This window comes from Scyliorhinus torazame, chromosome 8, assembly GCF_047496885.1.
Source record: "Scyliorhinus torazame isolate Kashiwa2021f chromosome 8, sScyTor2.1, whole genome shotgun sequence".
In the NCBI taxonomy this organism is placed as follows: Eukaryota; Metazoa; Chordata; class Chondrichthyes; order Carcharhiniformes; family Scyliorhinidae; genus Scyliorhinus; species Scyliorhinus torazame.
This window is the reverse complement of record NC_092714.1, coordinates 187,338,004-187,355,933: the sequence shown is the minus strand read 5'-3', so window position 1 is coordinate 187,355,933 and position 17,930 is coordinate 187,338,004. Positions and strand designations below refer to the sequence as shown.

General features: G+C 42.7%; 1 protein-coding gene across 4 annotated transcripts in view; it reads right to left on the bottom strand.

Annotated features, from left to right (window-relative positions):
• Positions 1–13,199: 13,199 nt before the first annotated feature.
• LOC140428304 (nuclear receptor coactivator 5-like) overlaps positions 13,200–17,930 on the bottom strand; it is a 45,817-nt gene continuing 41,086 nt past the window's right edge. For all 4 annotated transcript variants that reach the window (XM_072514634.1, XM_072514636.1, XM_072514637.1 and 1 more), the window contains 2 exons: positions 16,951–17,445; positions 13,200–14,141 (listed from right to left, as the gene is read on the bottom strand). In XM_072514634.1, the coding sequence (XP_072370735.1) occupies positions 13,558–14,141; positions 16,951–17,445 (1,079 nt within the window). In that variant the 3' untranslated portion in view covers positions 13,200–13,557. The remainder of the gene's footprint in view (positions 14,142–16,950; positions 17,446–17,930) is intronic.

Genomic DNA, 17,930 nt, shown 5'->3' with positions numbered 1-17,930 from the left:
GTCAGACAATTGTGTTTCAGAGAACAATGGATCTTGATTAAATCACCCTGGTTAAACAAGAAAATCCTGTTTATTTTGGTTAATGAGATTAAGTCTTAAATGGGACAACAGAACTCAGGCCAGGTGTGTGTGTGTCATGATGAACAAGGCAGATTAATTGAGGGCACAAATTAAAACATGGGGATACAATGTCATTGCAGTCACTGAGACATGGTTGAGAGAGGGGCAGGATTTGTAACCCAAATATCAGGATACAGGATCTTCAGGCGAGGTAGGGAAGTGGGTAAAAGAGAAGTGGATGTCACAATTTTGATCAGGGAATCAATTGCAGCAGTAAGGAGTGACAACATCTTAGAAGGCTCTTCAACTGAAGCTATATAGGTAAAACTTAAAAACCAAAATAGAGCAATGACATTGCCAGAAGTGTTCTATAGGCCCCTTATAGTCTGCGAGGAATAAAAGAGCAGATATGTAGGCAGATTTCATAGAAGTGCAAAAGTGATAGGCTTGTGATAGTGGGGAATTTCAACTTTCCCAACATCTAACTAGGGTAGCCATAGTGTAAAATGTTTAGAGGGAGCAGAATTCTTAAAATGTGTCCAGGAGAACTTAGGCTAGTATTTAGAAGGTCCTCCAAGAGGGGGGGTGGTCCTGGACTTAATTTCAGGTACCGAAGCTGGGAAAATAGTTGAAGTATCAATGGGAGTGCATTATACATGTAAGAACATAAGAACTAGGAGCAGGAGTAAGCCATCTGGCCCCTCGACCCTGCTCCGCCATTCAATGAGATCATGGCTGATCTTTTGTGGACTCAGCTCCACTTTCTGGCCCGAACACCATAACCCTTAATCCGTCAAAAAACTATCTATCTTTATCTTAAAAACATTTAATGAAGGAGCCTCAACTGGGCAAGGAATTCCATAGATCACAACCCTTTGGGTGGAGAAGTTCCTCCTAAGCTCAGTCCCAAATCTACTTCCTCTTATTTTGAGGCTATGCCCCCCTAGTTCTGCTTTCACCCGCCAGTGAAAACAACATGCCCGCATCTATCTTATCTATTCCCTTCATAATTTTATATGTTTCTATAAGATCCCCCCTGCATCCTTCTAAATTCCAACGAGTACAGTCCCGGTCTACTCAACCGCTCCTCGTAATCCAACCCCCTCAGCTCTGGGATTAACCTAGTGAATCTCCTCTGCACACCCTCCAGCGCCAGTGAGTCCTTTCTCAAGTAAGTAGACCAAAACTGAACACAATACTCCAGGTGTGGCCTCACTAACACATTATACAATTGCAGCATAACCTCCCTAGTCTTAAACTCCATCCCTCGAGCAATGAAGGACAAAACTCCATTTGCCTTCTTAATCACCTGTTGCACCTGTAAACCAACTTTTTGCGACTCATGCACTAGCACACCCAGGTCTCTCTGCACAAATATATTTTGCCGTTAGTTGTACCAAAATGGATAACCTCACATTTGTCAACATTGTATTCCATCTGCCAGACCCTAGCCCATTCACTTAACTTATCCAGATCCCTCTGCAGACTTCCGGTATCCTCTGCACTTTTAGTGCCTTAGTGTCGTCTGCATACTTGGACACATTGCACTTGGTCCCCACTCCAAATCATCTATGTAAATTGTGTACAATTGTGGGCCCAACACTGCTCCCTGAGGGACACCACTAGCTACTGATTGCCAACCAGAGAAACACCCATTAATCCCCACTCTTTGCTTTCCATTAATTAACCAATCCTCTATCCATGCTACTATTTTACCCTTAATGCCATGCATCTTTATCTTATGCAGCAACCTTTTGTGTGGCACATGGTCGGAAGCTTTCTGGAAATCCAGATCTAGCACATCCATTGGCTCCCCGTTATCTACTGCACTCCTCAAAAAATTCCACTAAATTAGTTAGGCACAACCTGCCCCTTATGAACCCATGCTGCGTCTGCCCAATGGGACAATTTCCATCCAGATGCCTCGCTATTTCTTCCTTGATGATAGATTCCAGCATCTTCCCTGCTAACGAAGTTAAGCTAACTGGCCTATAATTACCCGCCTTCTGCCTACCTCCTTTTTTAAACAGTTTGCTAATTTCCAATCCGCCGGGGCCACCCCAGAGAGCCTCGTGAATTTTGGTAAATTATCACGAGTACATTTGCAATTTCCCTAGCCATCTCTTTTAGCACTCTGGGATGCATTCCATCAGGGCCAGGCGACTTGTCTACCTTCAGCTCCATTAGCTTGTCCACCACTACCTCCTTAGTGATAACAATCATCTCAAGGTCCTCATCTGTCATAGCCTCATTTCCATCAGTCACTGGCATGTTATTTATGTCTTCCACTGTGAAGACCGACCCAAAAACCTGTTCAGTTCCTCAGCCATTTCCTCATCTCCCATTATTAAATCTCCCTTCTCATCCTCTAAAGGACCAATACTTACCTTAGCCACTCTTTTTTGTTTTATATATTTGTAGAAACTTTTACTATCTGTTTTTATATTCTGAGCAAGTTTACTCTCATAATCTATCATACTCTTCTTTATAGCTTTTTTAAGGAGCTTTCTGTTGCCCCCTATAGATTTCCCAGTCCTCTAGTCTCCCACTAATCTTTGCCACTTTGTATGCTTTTTCCTTCAATTTGATACTCTCCCTTATTTCCTAAGATATCCACGGTCGATTTTCCCTCTTTCTACCGTCCTTCCTTTTTGTTATAAACCTTTGCTGAGCACTGTGAAAAATCGCTTGGAAGGTTCTCTACTGTTCCACCATAAAGTCTTTGCTCCCAGTCTACCTTAGCTAGCTCTTCTCTCATCCCATTGTAATCTCCTTTGTTTAAGCACAAAACACTAGTGTTTGATTTTACCTTCTCACCCTCCAACTGTATTTTAAATTCCACCATATTGTGATCGCTCCTTCCGAGAGGATCCTTAACTATGAGATCATTAATCAATCCTGTCTCATTACACAGGACCAGATCTAGGTCCTCTTGTTCCCTTGTAGGTTGCATTACATACTGTTCTCGGAAACTATCGCGGATACATTCTATAAACACCTCCTCAAGGCTACCTTGACCGACCTGGTGAAACCAATCGACATGTAGATTAAAATACCCCATGATAACTGCTGTATCATTTCTACATGCATCAGTTATTTCTTTGTTTGTTGCCTGCCCCACCATAATGTTACTATTTGGTGGCCTATAGACTACTCCTATCAGTGACTTTTTCGCCTTACTATTCCTGATTTCCACCCAAATGGATTCAACCTTATCCTCCATAGCACCGATGTCATCCCTTACTATTGCCCGGATGTCATCCTTAAATAACAGAGTACACCACCTTCCTTACCATCCACTCTGTCCTTCCGAATAGTTTGATACCCTTGGATACTTAACTCCCAGTCGTGACCATCCTTTAACCATGTTTCAGTAATGGCCACTAAATCATAGTCATTCACGATGATTTGCGACATCAACTCATTTACCTTATTACGAATACTACGAGCATTCAGGTAAAGTACACTTATGTTGGCTTTTATACCTCTGTTTTGAATCTTAACACATTGATCTGTAAGCTCTCCCAAGTTATTTTTCCTCTTAACCTTTCTCCTAATTTTCCTTGTCGTTGAACCCATATCTTCATGTAACAACCTGCCGCGTCGCTTTCCATTTATCTTTTTACTTCCCGTTTTATTCCTTTTAGTATTACTGGGCCTATTCACTGAGCTCCCCTCAGTCACTGTACCTTGTACTGTCGCCCTTCTGATTTTTGACTATGGCTGCTCTGCCTTACACTTTTCCCTTTACTGCCTTTTGTTTCTGTCCCTGTTTTACTACAATCCGACTTCCTGCATCAGTTCCCATCCCCCTGCCATATTAATTTAAACACTCCCCCACCGCTCTAGCAAATAGCTCCCCAGGACATCAGTTCCACCCTGCCCAGGTGTAACCCAGCCAGCTTGTACAGGTCCCACCTCCCCCAGAACCAGTCCCAATGCCCCAGGAATCTGAAACCCTCCCCCTGCCTTCAGCCATGTATTCATCCTATATATCCTGTCATTTCTACTCTGACTAGCACATGGCACCGGTAGTAATCCTGAGATCACTACCTTCGAGGTCCGATTTCTTAGCTTCCTTCCTAGCTCCCTGTATTCTGCTTTTAGGACCTCATCCCTTTTTTTTACCTATGTCGTTTGTACTGATGTGTACCACAACCACTGGTTGTTCACCCTGCCTCTCCAGAATGTCCTGTACCTGCTCCTAGACATCCTTGACCCTAGCACCAGGGAGGCAACATACCATCCTGGAGTCTCATTTGCGGCCACAGAAACGCCATCTATTCCCCTTACAATTGAATCCCCTATAACTATTGCACTGTCACACTTATCACCCCTCCCCTCTGCAGCAGAACTAACCGTGGTGCCACGAGTTTGGCTGTTGCTGTTTTCCCCGGAGAGGCCATTCCCCTCAACAGTATCCAAACGGTATATCTGTTCTGCAGGGGAATGGCCACGGGAGATTCCTGCACTACCTGCCTCGCTCTCTTGCTCTGTCTGGTGGTCACCCATTCCCTTCCTGCCTGCAGAGTCTGAGCCTGCGGTGTGACCACCTCTCTATACGTGCTATCCACAATGCTCTCCGACTGGTGGATGCTCCACAGTGTCTCCAGCCGCCGCTCCAGCTCTGAAATTCGAGCTCCCAGAAGCTGTAACTGGAGACACTTCCTGCACACATGCTGATCCTGGGGACTGGAACTGTCCCCAGCCTGCCACATGGAGAAAGAGGACCAGACCACACCTTGGAGCTGTCCTGCCATGATTTATTCCTTTAAATTAAATTTTAGAAAGATGTTTGTGTGTCGGATTATATCCAATCTCCTGTGCACTATTTAATTAGAATTGTCCGAGTATTTATCTTGCTTGATCTGACAACAAATTAAAATAGTTATTTAATTGAAATTTTTAAAATTATTTAATTAAAATTAAAAAAGTTATTTAAATCAAATTAAAAATAGTAATTTAAATCAATCCAAAATAGTTACTTAAGTGAGATTTAAAAATTAAAAAATAGTAATTCAATTCAACTTAAAAATAGTAATCTAAGTCAAATTTTAAAAATAGTAATTCAAATCAACTTAAAAATAGTAATTTAAATCAAATTAAAACTAGTAACTTCACAAATATTCAAATTTAGTCCAGTCTGCTTTTCAGCCAATCAGGTCACAGTCTCCTGTGACGTCACTTTACCGGGTTTTTTCGATTTCGAAATAAACAAACAGACAAACAGCTGTCCTACCTGCAGCAGTGTCCCGCACAGGTCCCTCCACTCTGCTCCCAGAAGGTAATTCAAGGTTGTTATGGATAAAGACAAGGATGGGCCTGAGATCAAAGTTCTAAATTGGGAAAAGGCTGATTTTAATAAGATTGGATATAATTGGCCATAATGGACTGGAAGCAGACACTTTTCGGTAAATTTATGACAGAACAGTGGGACGCATTCAAGAAGGGAATAGGGAGAGTACAGGCCAACATCTTCCAATCAAGAAAAAGGGTCGAACTGACAAATACAGTGAACCCTGGATATTGAGAGATATACTGGGCGACATGATGGTACAGTGGGTAGCACTGCTGCCTCACAGTGCCAGGGACCCGGGTTTGATTCTGACCTTTGGTGACTGTGTGGAGTCTGCATATTATCCTCATGTCTGTGTGGGTTTCCTCCGGGTGCTCCGGTTTCTTCCCACAGTCCAAAGATGTGCAGGTTAGGTGGATTGACCATGATAAAAATTGCCCCTTAGAGTGGGGTGGTCTTTCCAAGGTTCGGTGCAGACTCGATGGGCCGAATAGTCTCCTTCTGCACTGTAGGGATTCTATGATTTAATAATTTAAGGAGAAAAGGGAAGGCTTATGGCAGATATCAAGGGCTCAAACCAGCAGAAGCCCCAGGTGTTTGGAATGTGCAAAAGGGAACTTAAGGAGGAAATTAGGAGAGCAAAAATGGGACATGAAAGGATACTGGCAGGTAAAATAAAGAAAAATCCTAAGTTGTTTTACAAGTGCATCAAGGGTAAAAGGATAAATAGAAAAAGGACCACAGTGGTAATTTGTGTGTGGACCCCGAGGACATAGGTAAGTGATCAATCCGCCAAAGCAACACACATGAAACAGCAGGTATTAAACGATACAATCAAACTCTCCACTCCCTCCTCGACCGGCACCCAGGTCAGGGTTTTTATACTAGTGAGGGCTCCCCTTGTTATGGGGAAGCCACACCCCATTACCGGGAAGTTCACATTCTGTGGAGGTCACAGGAATCGGATTGTCCTTTTTCCTTCACCATAGGGGCTTTTCACAGTAATTTCATTTGAAGCCTACTTGTGACAATAAGCAATTTTCATTTCATTTCATTCAATTGGGTGCTATAATTCCCCCCCCCCCCCCCCCCAAAGTCTGGGGTGATGTCCATGTTGGTGGGATGATACTAAGGGTCTCTCGGTTTCTTAGCCCGGGGATAGCTGTCGGGTGCGTCCGCATGGCATTTGAAGGCATATAAGTGAATAGCAGAAATTCCAGATGTTCACTAGATCATCGGGGGCAAGTGTGCGCAATGACATACACCAGCCTGCGTCCACCTCGGTCCTGTCCTTCCCATGGTGGACCTTGCTGCCAATGTCTGCGATGACCAAACTCAGATAGGTGCAGAGGTGGTGACCCATCAACACCTTGGCTGGTGCGACTCCCGTCGTGGTGTGCAATAACAAAATAAGAAATGTGTCAGTCGAGTCTCCCAGGAACCGAAGGTCTGCTTCTTCATGCAGAGTTTAAACATGTGAACTGCCTGCTCTGCCAGTCCATTTGACACCGGGTGCAAACTTGGTGGATGCTATTCGCGGGCATGAAGGATCCAAATTCCACACTTGCAAATGCCGTTCCATTGTTGGAAACTACCACCTCAGGTATCCCGTGTGTGCTGAATGCTTGATGCAACCTTTCAACAGTGGCCCGAGCAGTCGTCGCCTGCATCCTGTGGACCTCCATTCACTTTGACGAAGTGCCCACAACGATAAGGAACATTTCTCCCTGGAAAGGTCCCGCGAAGTCGATATAGAGGCACAACCATGGTTGACCTGGCCTTTCCAATGGGTGGAGTGGCACCGCATGCTCCAGGGATGGTGCCAGCATCTCTGCGGTAGCCGTCCCATTGTCGGGTGTTACCTCTCTCAGCCCGAGTGGTATTCGAACGGCAGACCTTTTAGCCACCCAGGCTCAGCACCACCATACCCTGGAGTACCGGACCCCTCGTTCAGAGATTTTGTGGGAGATAGCCATATCTACTATGTGTTGTAGATCCAGGTTAGTTTCAGCCAAATGTTTTTTCTGTGTCGCTGTTTTGTGGATTCATTGAGAGTGGCACCGAACTCAACTTTTTAGCCAACTTTATTAATCAGGCCAGGAAATCACTCATGGATTCCACCTGGACCGGATTCTGGAACCAGAACCGGCGGAAGATCAGTGGCAGCTTTGGTCAAAAGCCTCCCCATCCAGTATTACTAAAGCGGCAAATTACCACAAATCCGGTACATCTGGGTGGGTCAGGCTTCGGCTGAGACTATAGGTGGGTCCACTGCAAGCCGTTAACAGTATCACTGTCTTTGTTTCATCCCGACGATCCCATTGGTACGAAGGAAATACTGCATACGCTCAATATATTCCGTCCAGTCATCGGTACCTGCATTAAATGGTTCCAATTTACGGAGATGCGGATTGAAGGCATCCTGAGGCCTAGACGAAGTGGGTCTGGCACGTAATACTTGCTGCATGAAACAGCAGGTAGAAAACGATGAACAAGATTTATTAACAATACAAACTCTCCACTCCCCGAAGGGTCTTCCTCCTCGACCTGCACCAGGTCAGTTTTTATACTAGTGAGAGCTCCCCTTGTTGAAGCCCCGCCCCATTACCAGGGAAGTTCATATTCTGTGGAGGTCGTAGAGAATTGGACCTTCCTTATTCCTTGACCTCCATGGGGGTTATAACACTTGGGTTCTAAATTCATACTTTGTGCTGGGGTTCACTCATGAGGGATGATGTCGGAACAGAGTTCAGGGAGAAGGAGTGTGACAAAATTAAGAGATTAACATAGGAAAATTCTGAGTGGTCCAGCAGGCACGCAAGTAGACAAATTTCCAGGGACAGATGAAATGTATCCCAGGATCTTGAATGAAGCAAAGGAAGAAATAGCACAGGCATTGGCAATAGTTTTCAATTCTTCTGGCCACAGGTGAGGTGCCAGAGGATTGCAGGGTAGCCAATGTGGTACCATTATTCAAGAAAGGAGGAAGGGACAGGCCAGTCAGTCTGACCCTGATGGCCAGGAAACTATTGGAAGCAATTGTGAGAGACAGAATTAATCTGCATTTGGAGAGGAAGGGCTGAATCAAGGAGTCAGCACAGTTTAGTTAACGGCAGGTCAGGTCAGACCAACTTAATTGAATTTTCAAAGAGGTGACCAGGTATGTAGTGGAGGGCAATGCATTGGACGTAGTCTACTTGGACTTCAGCAAGGCTTTTGATAAGGTCCAACATGGGAGATGGATATCAAAGAGCCATGGGATTCAAGGAAATTTGACTAATTGGGTCCAGTATTGGCTTAGTGGCAGGAAGCAGAGGGCGATGGTCGAGATACATTTTTCTGACTGGAAGCCCATTTCCAGTAGTGCCACAGGGATCAGTCAGGCCCCTTACACAAAAGTAATTTTGTGTTGGATACAAAAATAGATGGGATGCAAGTAGTGAAGATAGTTTTACATTATAGGATATAGATGGGCTGGTAAGTGCCAAACAGAATTCAGCCTGGATAAGTGTGAGGTGATGCACTCGGGCATGACAAACAAGGTAAGGGAATACATGATGACCCTGGGAAGCACCAAGGATCAGAGGAATCCCTTTGGTGTGCATTTACACCAGTCCCTTCAGGTAGCAGAGCAGGTGGATACAGCGGTTCAGAAAACATATGGTACACTTGCTTTTATTAGCCAAGAGATGGAGTTGAAGAGTAGGGAAGTTATGTTGGAATTGTATAAAATGTTAGTTAGGCCACAGGTAGAATATTGTATGCAGTTCTGGAATCCACATCATAGGAAGAATGTGATTGCACTAGAAAGGGTGCAGAGGAATTTACCAGGATGTTGCATGGGTTGAGGGTTTAGCTATTAAGAGATTGGATTGACTGGGGTTGTTTTTCTTGGAGCAGAGACTTGGTGGGGCGGGGGGGAATATGATTTGAGATATATAAAATTATATGGGCATAGACAGTAAAAAACGTTTCCTCTTGGTGGAGGGATCAATGATCAGGGAGCATAGATTTAAGGTAACGGGAAGGTTTAGAGGGCACATGAGGAAAATCTACTTCACCCAGGTGGTGGGAATCTGGAACTCGATGCCTGAAAGGCATGTGGAAGCAGAGACCCTCATAACATTTAAATGTGCACTTGCAATGGTAAGGCATACAAGGCTATGGCCGAAGTGGATAGACTAGGTGGTTGCTTTTGACCAGCGCAGGCACGATGGGCCAAAGGTCTTTTCTGTGCTGTAGACCTCCATGACTCTTGTGCTAGTAGAATCTGTCGAAAAGGAACATCAGCACACATTTTCTGCGACAACCTGGGAGCCCCCAGGATCAACTATTGCAGAAGGGGCCCCTGAGAAGATATCTACACCAAGTGATCATAGACTGTCCCGCCTCTTTCACTTAAAGAGCAGATAATAAAATAGAGCTCAGCTGTGAGTCTGAGTCACATTCTGGTTAATTGATTTTGAAGAAGTTACAGTAGACCATGCATGTTTTCGTGTACCTGCCCAGCCAACTGAGCTAACCAACCCCTACATAAGTGTCATGTGAGGGTACCTTTAAGCCATGGATGTTTAAACAATGTACCTTTAAGAAAACAGTGATGTCAGTGTGTGGGGAGCTGAGGTCAGGTCAGCCATTTTGCAGTTTGGTTTTGCAGTTTGAAAAGTGCCTGGCTGGTTTTGCTGAGAGCAGTTTAAAAGTGCCTGGCTGTTTTGCTGTGAGCTGATTAAAAGGAGAAAGCAAGTTTGAGACAGCAGCTTGAGAAGTTCTGGTTTGCTGTGAGTTGCTTGAAGGGAGAAAGCCAGTTGGAAAAAGCAGTTGGTGTGTGTCTGTGTGTTTCCAGAGAGCTGCAGGAAAAAAAGCAAGGTGCTGGAGCTGAAGTCAACCAAGCTAATATATCTCTGCCATTCCACAGAAAATATATATATCCTTTAACCTGATGTGATACTGTTTAAAGGTGTTAAGTCTCTTGGAAGATTGGAGGAACATTTTAAGGAGTTATTTACTGTTGAAATATTTTCTGAGTTATCTTTGAAGTAAGGGGTGTTAAGAGATCCAATGTTTATATTTAAGATGTTAAGCTGAGTTCATGGAATAAACATTGCTTTGTGTTTAAAAACCCACGTGTCCATAATTATAATCCCACACCTAGGGAAAAAGCAGTGTGCTAGGAAAAGCAACAAATCCATAAAAGGGAGGTTGGTTGAAACATGATACATTTTGGGTTTCTGAAAGGCCTCGCCCATAACAATAGTGAAGATGTTACTGAGAACTATTATCATGGGCCATGTAAACCGATTGGAAATGGCTTGAGCCAGAATCACCGAGAAACTTTTCAGGTTTGATTGAATTTTGATTGAATAGGGGTTAATCAAGGTGGTGCATATATTTGTGGACTTTCCAAAAGGTACAAAATGCCACGCAGGCTTGTGAATAAGAAATCTCATGGAATTAAAGGAACGCAACATATGGATACAGTGAAGAGTAGCAAGAGGGTAGTGGTGGGTGTTTGCAGACTGAGGTTTGCAAAGTTAACCCAAGGTTCCCTTTTGGGCCCATTATTCTTTTTTTATATAACGACCTAGACTCAAGTGCAAAACTAGCATTATAAAATTTAGATTATACAAATGTGATCTGCTCAAAGGCAGATCCTTGGCCCAATGTCTTGGAGGGTTCATTCGAGCTCTTTTCTTGGTAGCACCCCCCCCGTACCCCAGGGGAAAGCTGGAATGGGAATCAACTCCATGCTGTTATTCTGAACCACCACCAACCATCTAGGCCAGTGTTCTTCAAATTTTTATTCCAGGGACCCATTTTTACCAACCGGCCGACCTGCGCAACCCACCATTTTCTCTTACCTGGTTTGCTGCTGACAAAAACGGAGGGAATCGCTTTGGGTCCCTTTGGCCCTTGTACATGCTCCTCCAATGCAACCAGTTGGATGAAGGTGCAGCCTTTCCGGTGTCGGAAAGTATGGAGTCTCCATCTGTCCAAAGTTCTGCATTTTTTTCCTGTAAAAGTTTATCATATAAAATCCCCCAAACTGGTGAAAGAAAATATAAATAAAATGAATAAAATAAAAAATGATTAAAATAACCCCCACCCCCCCAAACTTGTAAAAAAAAGCTCCGACCATTTAAAAAAAAGTGGCTGCACTGCGCATGCGTGCCTGATCATCGGCATGCATGCAGTTTTGCCCATGCGTGCCAATGATCTGGCACGCATGCGCAATGCAGGTGCATTTTTGTTTACATGTTCGCGGTCATTTTGAAGGCCGATTGCAGCCGGTATTAACAGCTGGCTGCTGCGCCCAATTTGCGTGTTCGGGAGCGCCTCGACGGGCGGCTCTGCGACCCTCCCGATACCCGCCCGCTAGTAATCCAGAGGATCCAGCCAATAGTTTGGGGCACAACAGCAGTAATTCATTTTAAAAGAAAATTTAAAATTGAAAGCTGTTTTCGGTGACTACGAAACTGTGCCAGAAAAAATTACGGTTAAATTTGATCCAAAGTTCAAATACCCCAACAGAATTCATTAATCCATAGCACACCGTAGTTTTCCCCCTCCACATGCCTCGCTACATCACACACATTAAAGCTAAGTGCCGAATGAAATTCAACAGATGGAGCACCAAATTATGAAGACTGGTAAAAACAAAGTTAGAAATTAAAGATTTTTTTAAAAAGTTAATTCATTGAAAACTAAAATACTTGTCCAGTCCCATAACCTGGTCTCAGACTAATGCCATGGTCCATCAAATCTGTGCTGGTGGTTCAAATAGGAAATGTCTCTACTGTACACATGTAAGCAGACATAAACCAGTTAAATCATTCATGACTCACACATCGATCTAGACAAACTGCATTGTCCTGAGCCACGCAAAAACCTGTTTTCAGATATAAATGGTGGTAAGCCGCAAGTCTTACAACTTTATACAATGGAATTCTTTCCTTAATGCAATAGCGATGATTACCTCCATGAGGCCTCATCAGATAGAATCTGGTCATATAATCAATTTTGGTACTGCCAGACTACTTTTTTCTGGTTCACCAAGTGTATTACTTTTGAACATTGACCTACCTATATTTACGGACACCAATTCAACTTGAATGGTTCATAACTTAAAAATGAAGTTGAAAAACAATGCACAATTGAAATAGAAAGTAAGCCAGTTACACTGTATTGGGAAAGTATTCCTACAATTAACTATTACACAATTTTGGGCCCTGGAACTGCGACTTGCATAATGACTTGGGCAAATGCAATGTACTATGTGAATGCATATTAATATTTCTTAGGATGGTAACGGTGGGATTACTTACTTTAAGAATTAGCTTTTTACTATTATAGTGTCCTGTATTTTTTAAAGTGCAATAGACAGACTTTTCAGTTTTCAATTTGCAACGCATTAAATCTGCAGTTTTGTGCAAATTTTAACAAAATACTTGCATCTATACATTCTCCACTGCAGAGCTTATATTTTCTTAATTTTTTTGATCATGTTCAACTCAAATCCTTCCTTCCCTTGACACTCCTGAAAATGGCTACACAGAACAAATGTTCTATTCCTTTTGCCCCACTCACCAAAAAGTTACTGCTGATCAACAATACAAGAATATTTGCATCTGTAGTGCTGTATCCCATTTTTTGCACTTCACAAAATCAGGCACTTTTTTTAAAAAAAGGAGCTAGTGCATTAAAACTTCCATTTCCATACAATTAATTAGCATTCACTTAAGTAAAACTTTGTACTCCACTGCCAGTGGCACGGCACCCCGCTTCTGAAGCAGCTGTTTGTTTTGGAATTCAATCTTGCATTTTAAAATGAAAAACACAACGCCACTTAACGATGAAAGGCCAATCAGCCTGCATTTATTACGAACAAAAATCCATTCAAACAGACATGAAAAATTTCCCTTGACTCGTCAATTAAGCCATCTCAAACTAACAAATCAAATATACATATGGATGCAATTACACTGCATCCCATTTCAACTTTTATTTACTCAACGACAGTACTTTGGCTACTGATCTGTTTGGTGTGTCAGCAGCTGCCCAAGATGAGTTTGACAAATTCTCCGTGTTGACCAACAGATCAACCAACCTAACTGTAGACAGGCCAGTAGTGTAGCAGCCACTTACTGGTTTCAGGTCACCAGGCAACAGGAGAGGGAATGCCAATCAAGCAGGAAACAATCTAACTACCATAACATCAAATCTTCCCTCATGTAACATTTCAGACTGTCCATCAAAGTGTTAGTGAATAAATCTATACCAACATCAGTTAAATAATCTCCTCTACCAACATAAAGAGCTTGACACTTTATGTCAAAAGGGTGTTCTATGAATCTTTGGCCCTTGAATTCCATGTATTTTTTTATTACCCCATTTATAGTTCTCCTGTCAGTCTCAAGTTGAGCACCAGGCTGAAAAGCCCAATGAGGACGTGGGAGCAACTCTGAACAAATCAATGTAGTCTTTGGTAATAGGATTTTCAGTGCTCCCAGCACCTCTTTTGCCATATATATTATGTTACTAGCCTGGACATAACCTATGTCATTATCTCCCAAATGAATGAGCAGATACTTTGGGGGCTGGTGCTGCGCCAGGTGATGCCTTATTAAGTCATGGAGCTCGTGCCATCTCAGATCAGGTATGCTCAGCCAATGAACTGAAAAACCACGTATATCAAAGCCAAGATTGATCCCGTACGGTTTGGTGGCTGCTCTGTCACGTGCCTGGCTGATGATCACATGTCCTGCTATCCACACAGTATTCTGGGTGTCTGAAACATAAATAATACCCTGTTGAGCCATAAGGAATAAACAGGTGTATTGCCTCACTGCTTTACCAGAAATGGGATACAAAGGGCTTAAGTGGAATTATATAATTGCTTTTGGTCGTCACATGAAGACATAGGTCATTACACGGACTGGTCTTCGAACAATGCACACGATCAGATCTCCCAAACAAGCACTGGTAATCACCATTCTTTGGATCATTACAAGTGGCAATGCGACAATACCATTTTGTTTCTCTCCCCCGCCCCCCCCTTCCTCAAAGGCATTCCTCCTTGTCCAACCATAAAAATGGTCACAAGGGTAAGTTGACACTACTGTGCCTTAACTGTTCTATAATTGACACCATTATTTCCACCGTCTTACCTCGCTTTTCCTTTTCTAGAGACTGGTGTTCTCTACAGTCACATATCCCCAAATCTTCCAGCTCAGAACACCCACTTATGCACAAAAATGATTTTCCTAGTTTCCATATGAACCAAACTGGACAACTTTTCATCATAAGAATTTCAGTCTTGTACAATTACATAGAAACAGGGTTGGTATAAATTATAGTCCCAAACAGTTAAGGCCGCCATGTTTATTTCCCACAGCCCTGACAAGACAGCAAAAAGACCATTGTTTTAATAGCTAAGCACTGATTCACATCTAGATCACGGATAGAAACATCCAGGCGTAGATTACACACAATGTTATCTCTGGACATATTAATGCTATCAAAATTAATAAACTAAGGTTAAAAAAAATTCCTATAACTCAAACCATAATTTCCAACTGCTCCCTGCACCAAGTTTTACCAAAATTGTAGTTGGGGGGGGAAAAAAAACACAACAGTCACTTGGACTTTTCATATGCTCCAGTTACACTATACTCAGAACTTGAATACAGTAATTAGTTAGCTGTCATTTGTTCCATGACGTGACAGGGGAAGCGAGAATAAGCAGGTTAACAGAGAAAGGGCAACAACAGTCAAAACTAAAAGTATTATCTGCAAGCTAATTGCCTTCACCATTTAAAAGATGCCAGACAATTTGTGACCTCTCTGGTCATTATGACTATACACTAGATTTCAGTGGTCAATCAGCTTACATCGGTGTTTCACTGCACCATGACGTTCTTGCTCTGGGTTGAATTACTGCAGGGAGTTACTGATGATGGTGGGTACTAAACATTGAGAAAAAGCCAGGGAATTTAATAAAAGTTGATTCAGCCAACTTAATCTAGGTAATCTTAAGAGACACTCCTCCCACCGATTTTATCAAAAAGTTGAACTACACCCTTGTTGAGTCTCAGCTTCACTTCCACTATTTGTGTACAATTTTCAAAAATGTATGTTTTTGCAGGAATGCAGATTGTATGACATGCCCATATAACTTCTATCTATTACATCCTCAAGTTTTCCAATTTAACTACCTTCATTTCATCCTCAAACTTAGTCTCCTTTTTAAATGGATTCAGGTAAATACCAGTCTAGATCCCCAACGTAACTTCTCCATGTTTGGCCTCAAGTATATTGTTTACAACTTATACTCATGTAGACATACGCCCCTGAAACCATCTTCACATTATTGCAATGAAAGTTCACAGTTCCACTGCCATCAATTTCAACAAACCCACTTTCAAAAAAGCTTTGAATTAAAAAAAAATCCTCGTCTGTCCCACGCTATTTTCTGCTGCTGTAGTTTTCTTGAAATTCAATGTTACACAATACTTTTGTGCAGATCTCAGCAGTGGGGGGGGGAAAAGGGTTAGCTTTAGTCAGACTGGAATAGTTCCCCAAAGGGTTGCCATTGGATTTCTGTCATCCACCTTTAAATTAACAATACTTCTGCAACCTCCTGCCCATCCATAGTATATACATTCACATACATACACAACCAAAGGGGGAAAATGGAAGAGAAACCTTTATTCTTTACAAACCAGATGAAAGTAGTGACTCAAACATTGAACTACCAAGAAATATACAACAGCCACCATTCCACAACTGCAATGGCACTGGCTACAAATTAAGCATGTAAAGCACTTGCTCACAGCTGAAGAGAATGTACACAAGGGAAAGGGGATCACAAATGTAACAGGAAACCATAAAACTTACAAAAGTCAATTTTACAGAACCATATGACAATGACAACCTGTCTAGCCTAGGATTTAGTTATAAAAGGAAAAAAAGTGACAAAAACATTAAAATATAAAAACTTGTTTACTTTAGTTAAGGTCTGCTATCCTGGATTTTAGTTACATTTTTAGAAATATCCATTTAAAAACACTGGATTCAGACTGCAGCATCATGCTTCAATACACAATCATCTGGTTAACATTTCAATTTTGTTTATTTTAAAAGATCAAAGTCAACATAAACTAGGGTGATCTCTATTATGGCCGTGTTCATGAACAAATATAGATTTTTATATATACAGTTAGAAGTGCCTTTATAAAATGTTTCAATTACAGGGTTACTATAAAAGCAACTGATTAAACACATCTGAACTGAACAGTAACCATTTTTTTTCCAATGAGGCACTCATTTAATAACCTACATTTGTTTATGAAACCTTAACAGGTAGCCATAAGGGGGTTTTGATAGGTGTGCTGACTGCTCTTCCATAAGGGCAACTCCCTCCCCTTGCAACCAGGCTCAGTAGTGGCGCTGGTAAGATGCCATAGAAGCTGGGTTCATTGGCTGCCCAGGGCGTGGTACCTGGGTAGACGCTTGGTTCACCAAGTGGGATAAAGATGGACCACTTTGAATCAGGGTATCCAATGCTTTTTGCACACTAGGGTTATCAAAGTTTATACCTGTTGCAACACCAGATCTCTGGGCCTGAGACAAAACACTTGACTGATTAGGGGTTGGACCTCGAGGTTGCTGCTGGCCATAAAGACCTTGGGATTGAGGCAGAGGTGAGCGAATGGCAGTAGCTCTCGGTGCAACTGCTTGACTCATTAACGGTGGAAGTTGTGAACTAGGACCTGTCATGCGCTGCTGAGCTTGAGACAGATACGAAGAGTTACTCAGACCAAGCTGGCCAGCTCGGCTTTGAGGCTGGGTATTCAGTGCACTTCCATAAGCTGGGCCCTGTGTTCCTACAGTATTTGTGTTTGCACCAGATGCTCCACTGTTGAAGAGGCTTAAAATCTTGGCTTGCAGCTCCTGCTGCTGTGCTGCTTGTGTGTCTTGTGGCCCTCCCTTTAAAGACGGAGCAGATGGTAGCGACGGCTGTGCATCAAGTGGGTTCATCCCTACGGAACCCATGTTTGGTCTAGGCAGGGCAGCTGGATTGTGAACAGACCCTGTCAAGAAAATTGGTAAAAAAAAATCTTTATCACAACCATCTCAATTTACTGCAGCATAAAACCACAGCATTCATAAGTGATTAACCACTAAGGTCAGATCATGCTATTAATTGAATCAGAGGTCTGACCAAAGATCCTGGTTATAATGCAAAGGGTAGGGGTAAGACTATAAGATATAGAAGCAGAATTAGGCCATTCCGTTCAACGAGTCTGCTTCGCGATTTGATCACGGCTGATGTTTCTCATTCCCATTCTCATGCCTTCTCCCCATAACCCCTGATCAAGATCCTATCTTGGTCTTAAAGACGCTCAGTGACTTGGCCTCCAAGGCCTTCTGTGGCAATGAGTTCCACAGATTCACCAGCCTCTGGCTGAAGAAATTCCTCCTCGTTTCAGTTTTAAGGGACCATCCCTTCAGTCTGAGGCTCTGCCCTCGGCTTCTAATTTCTCCTACTTGTGGAAACATGTTCTCCATGTCCACT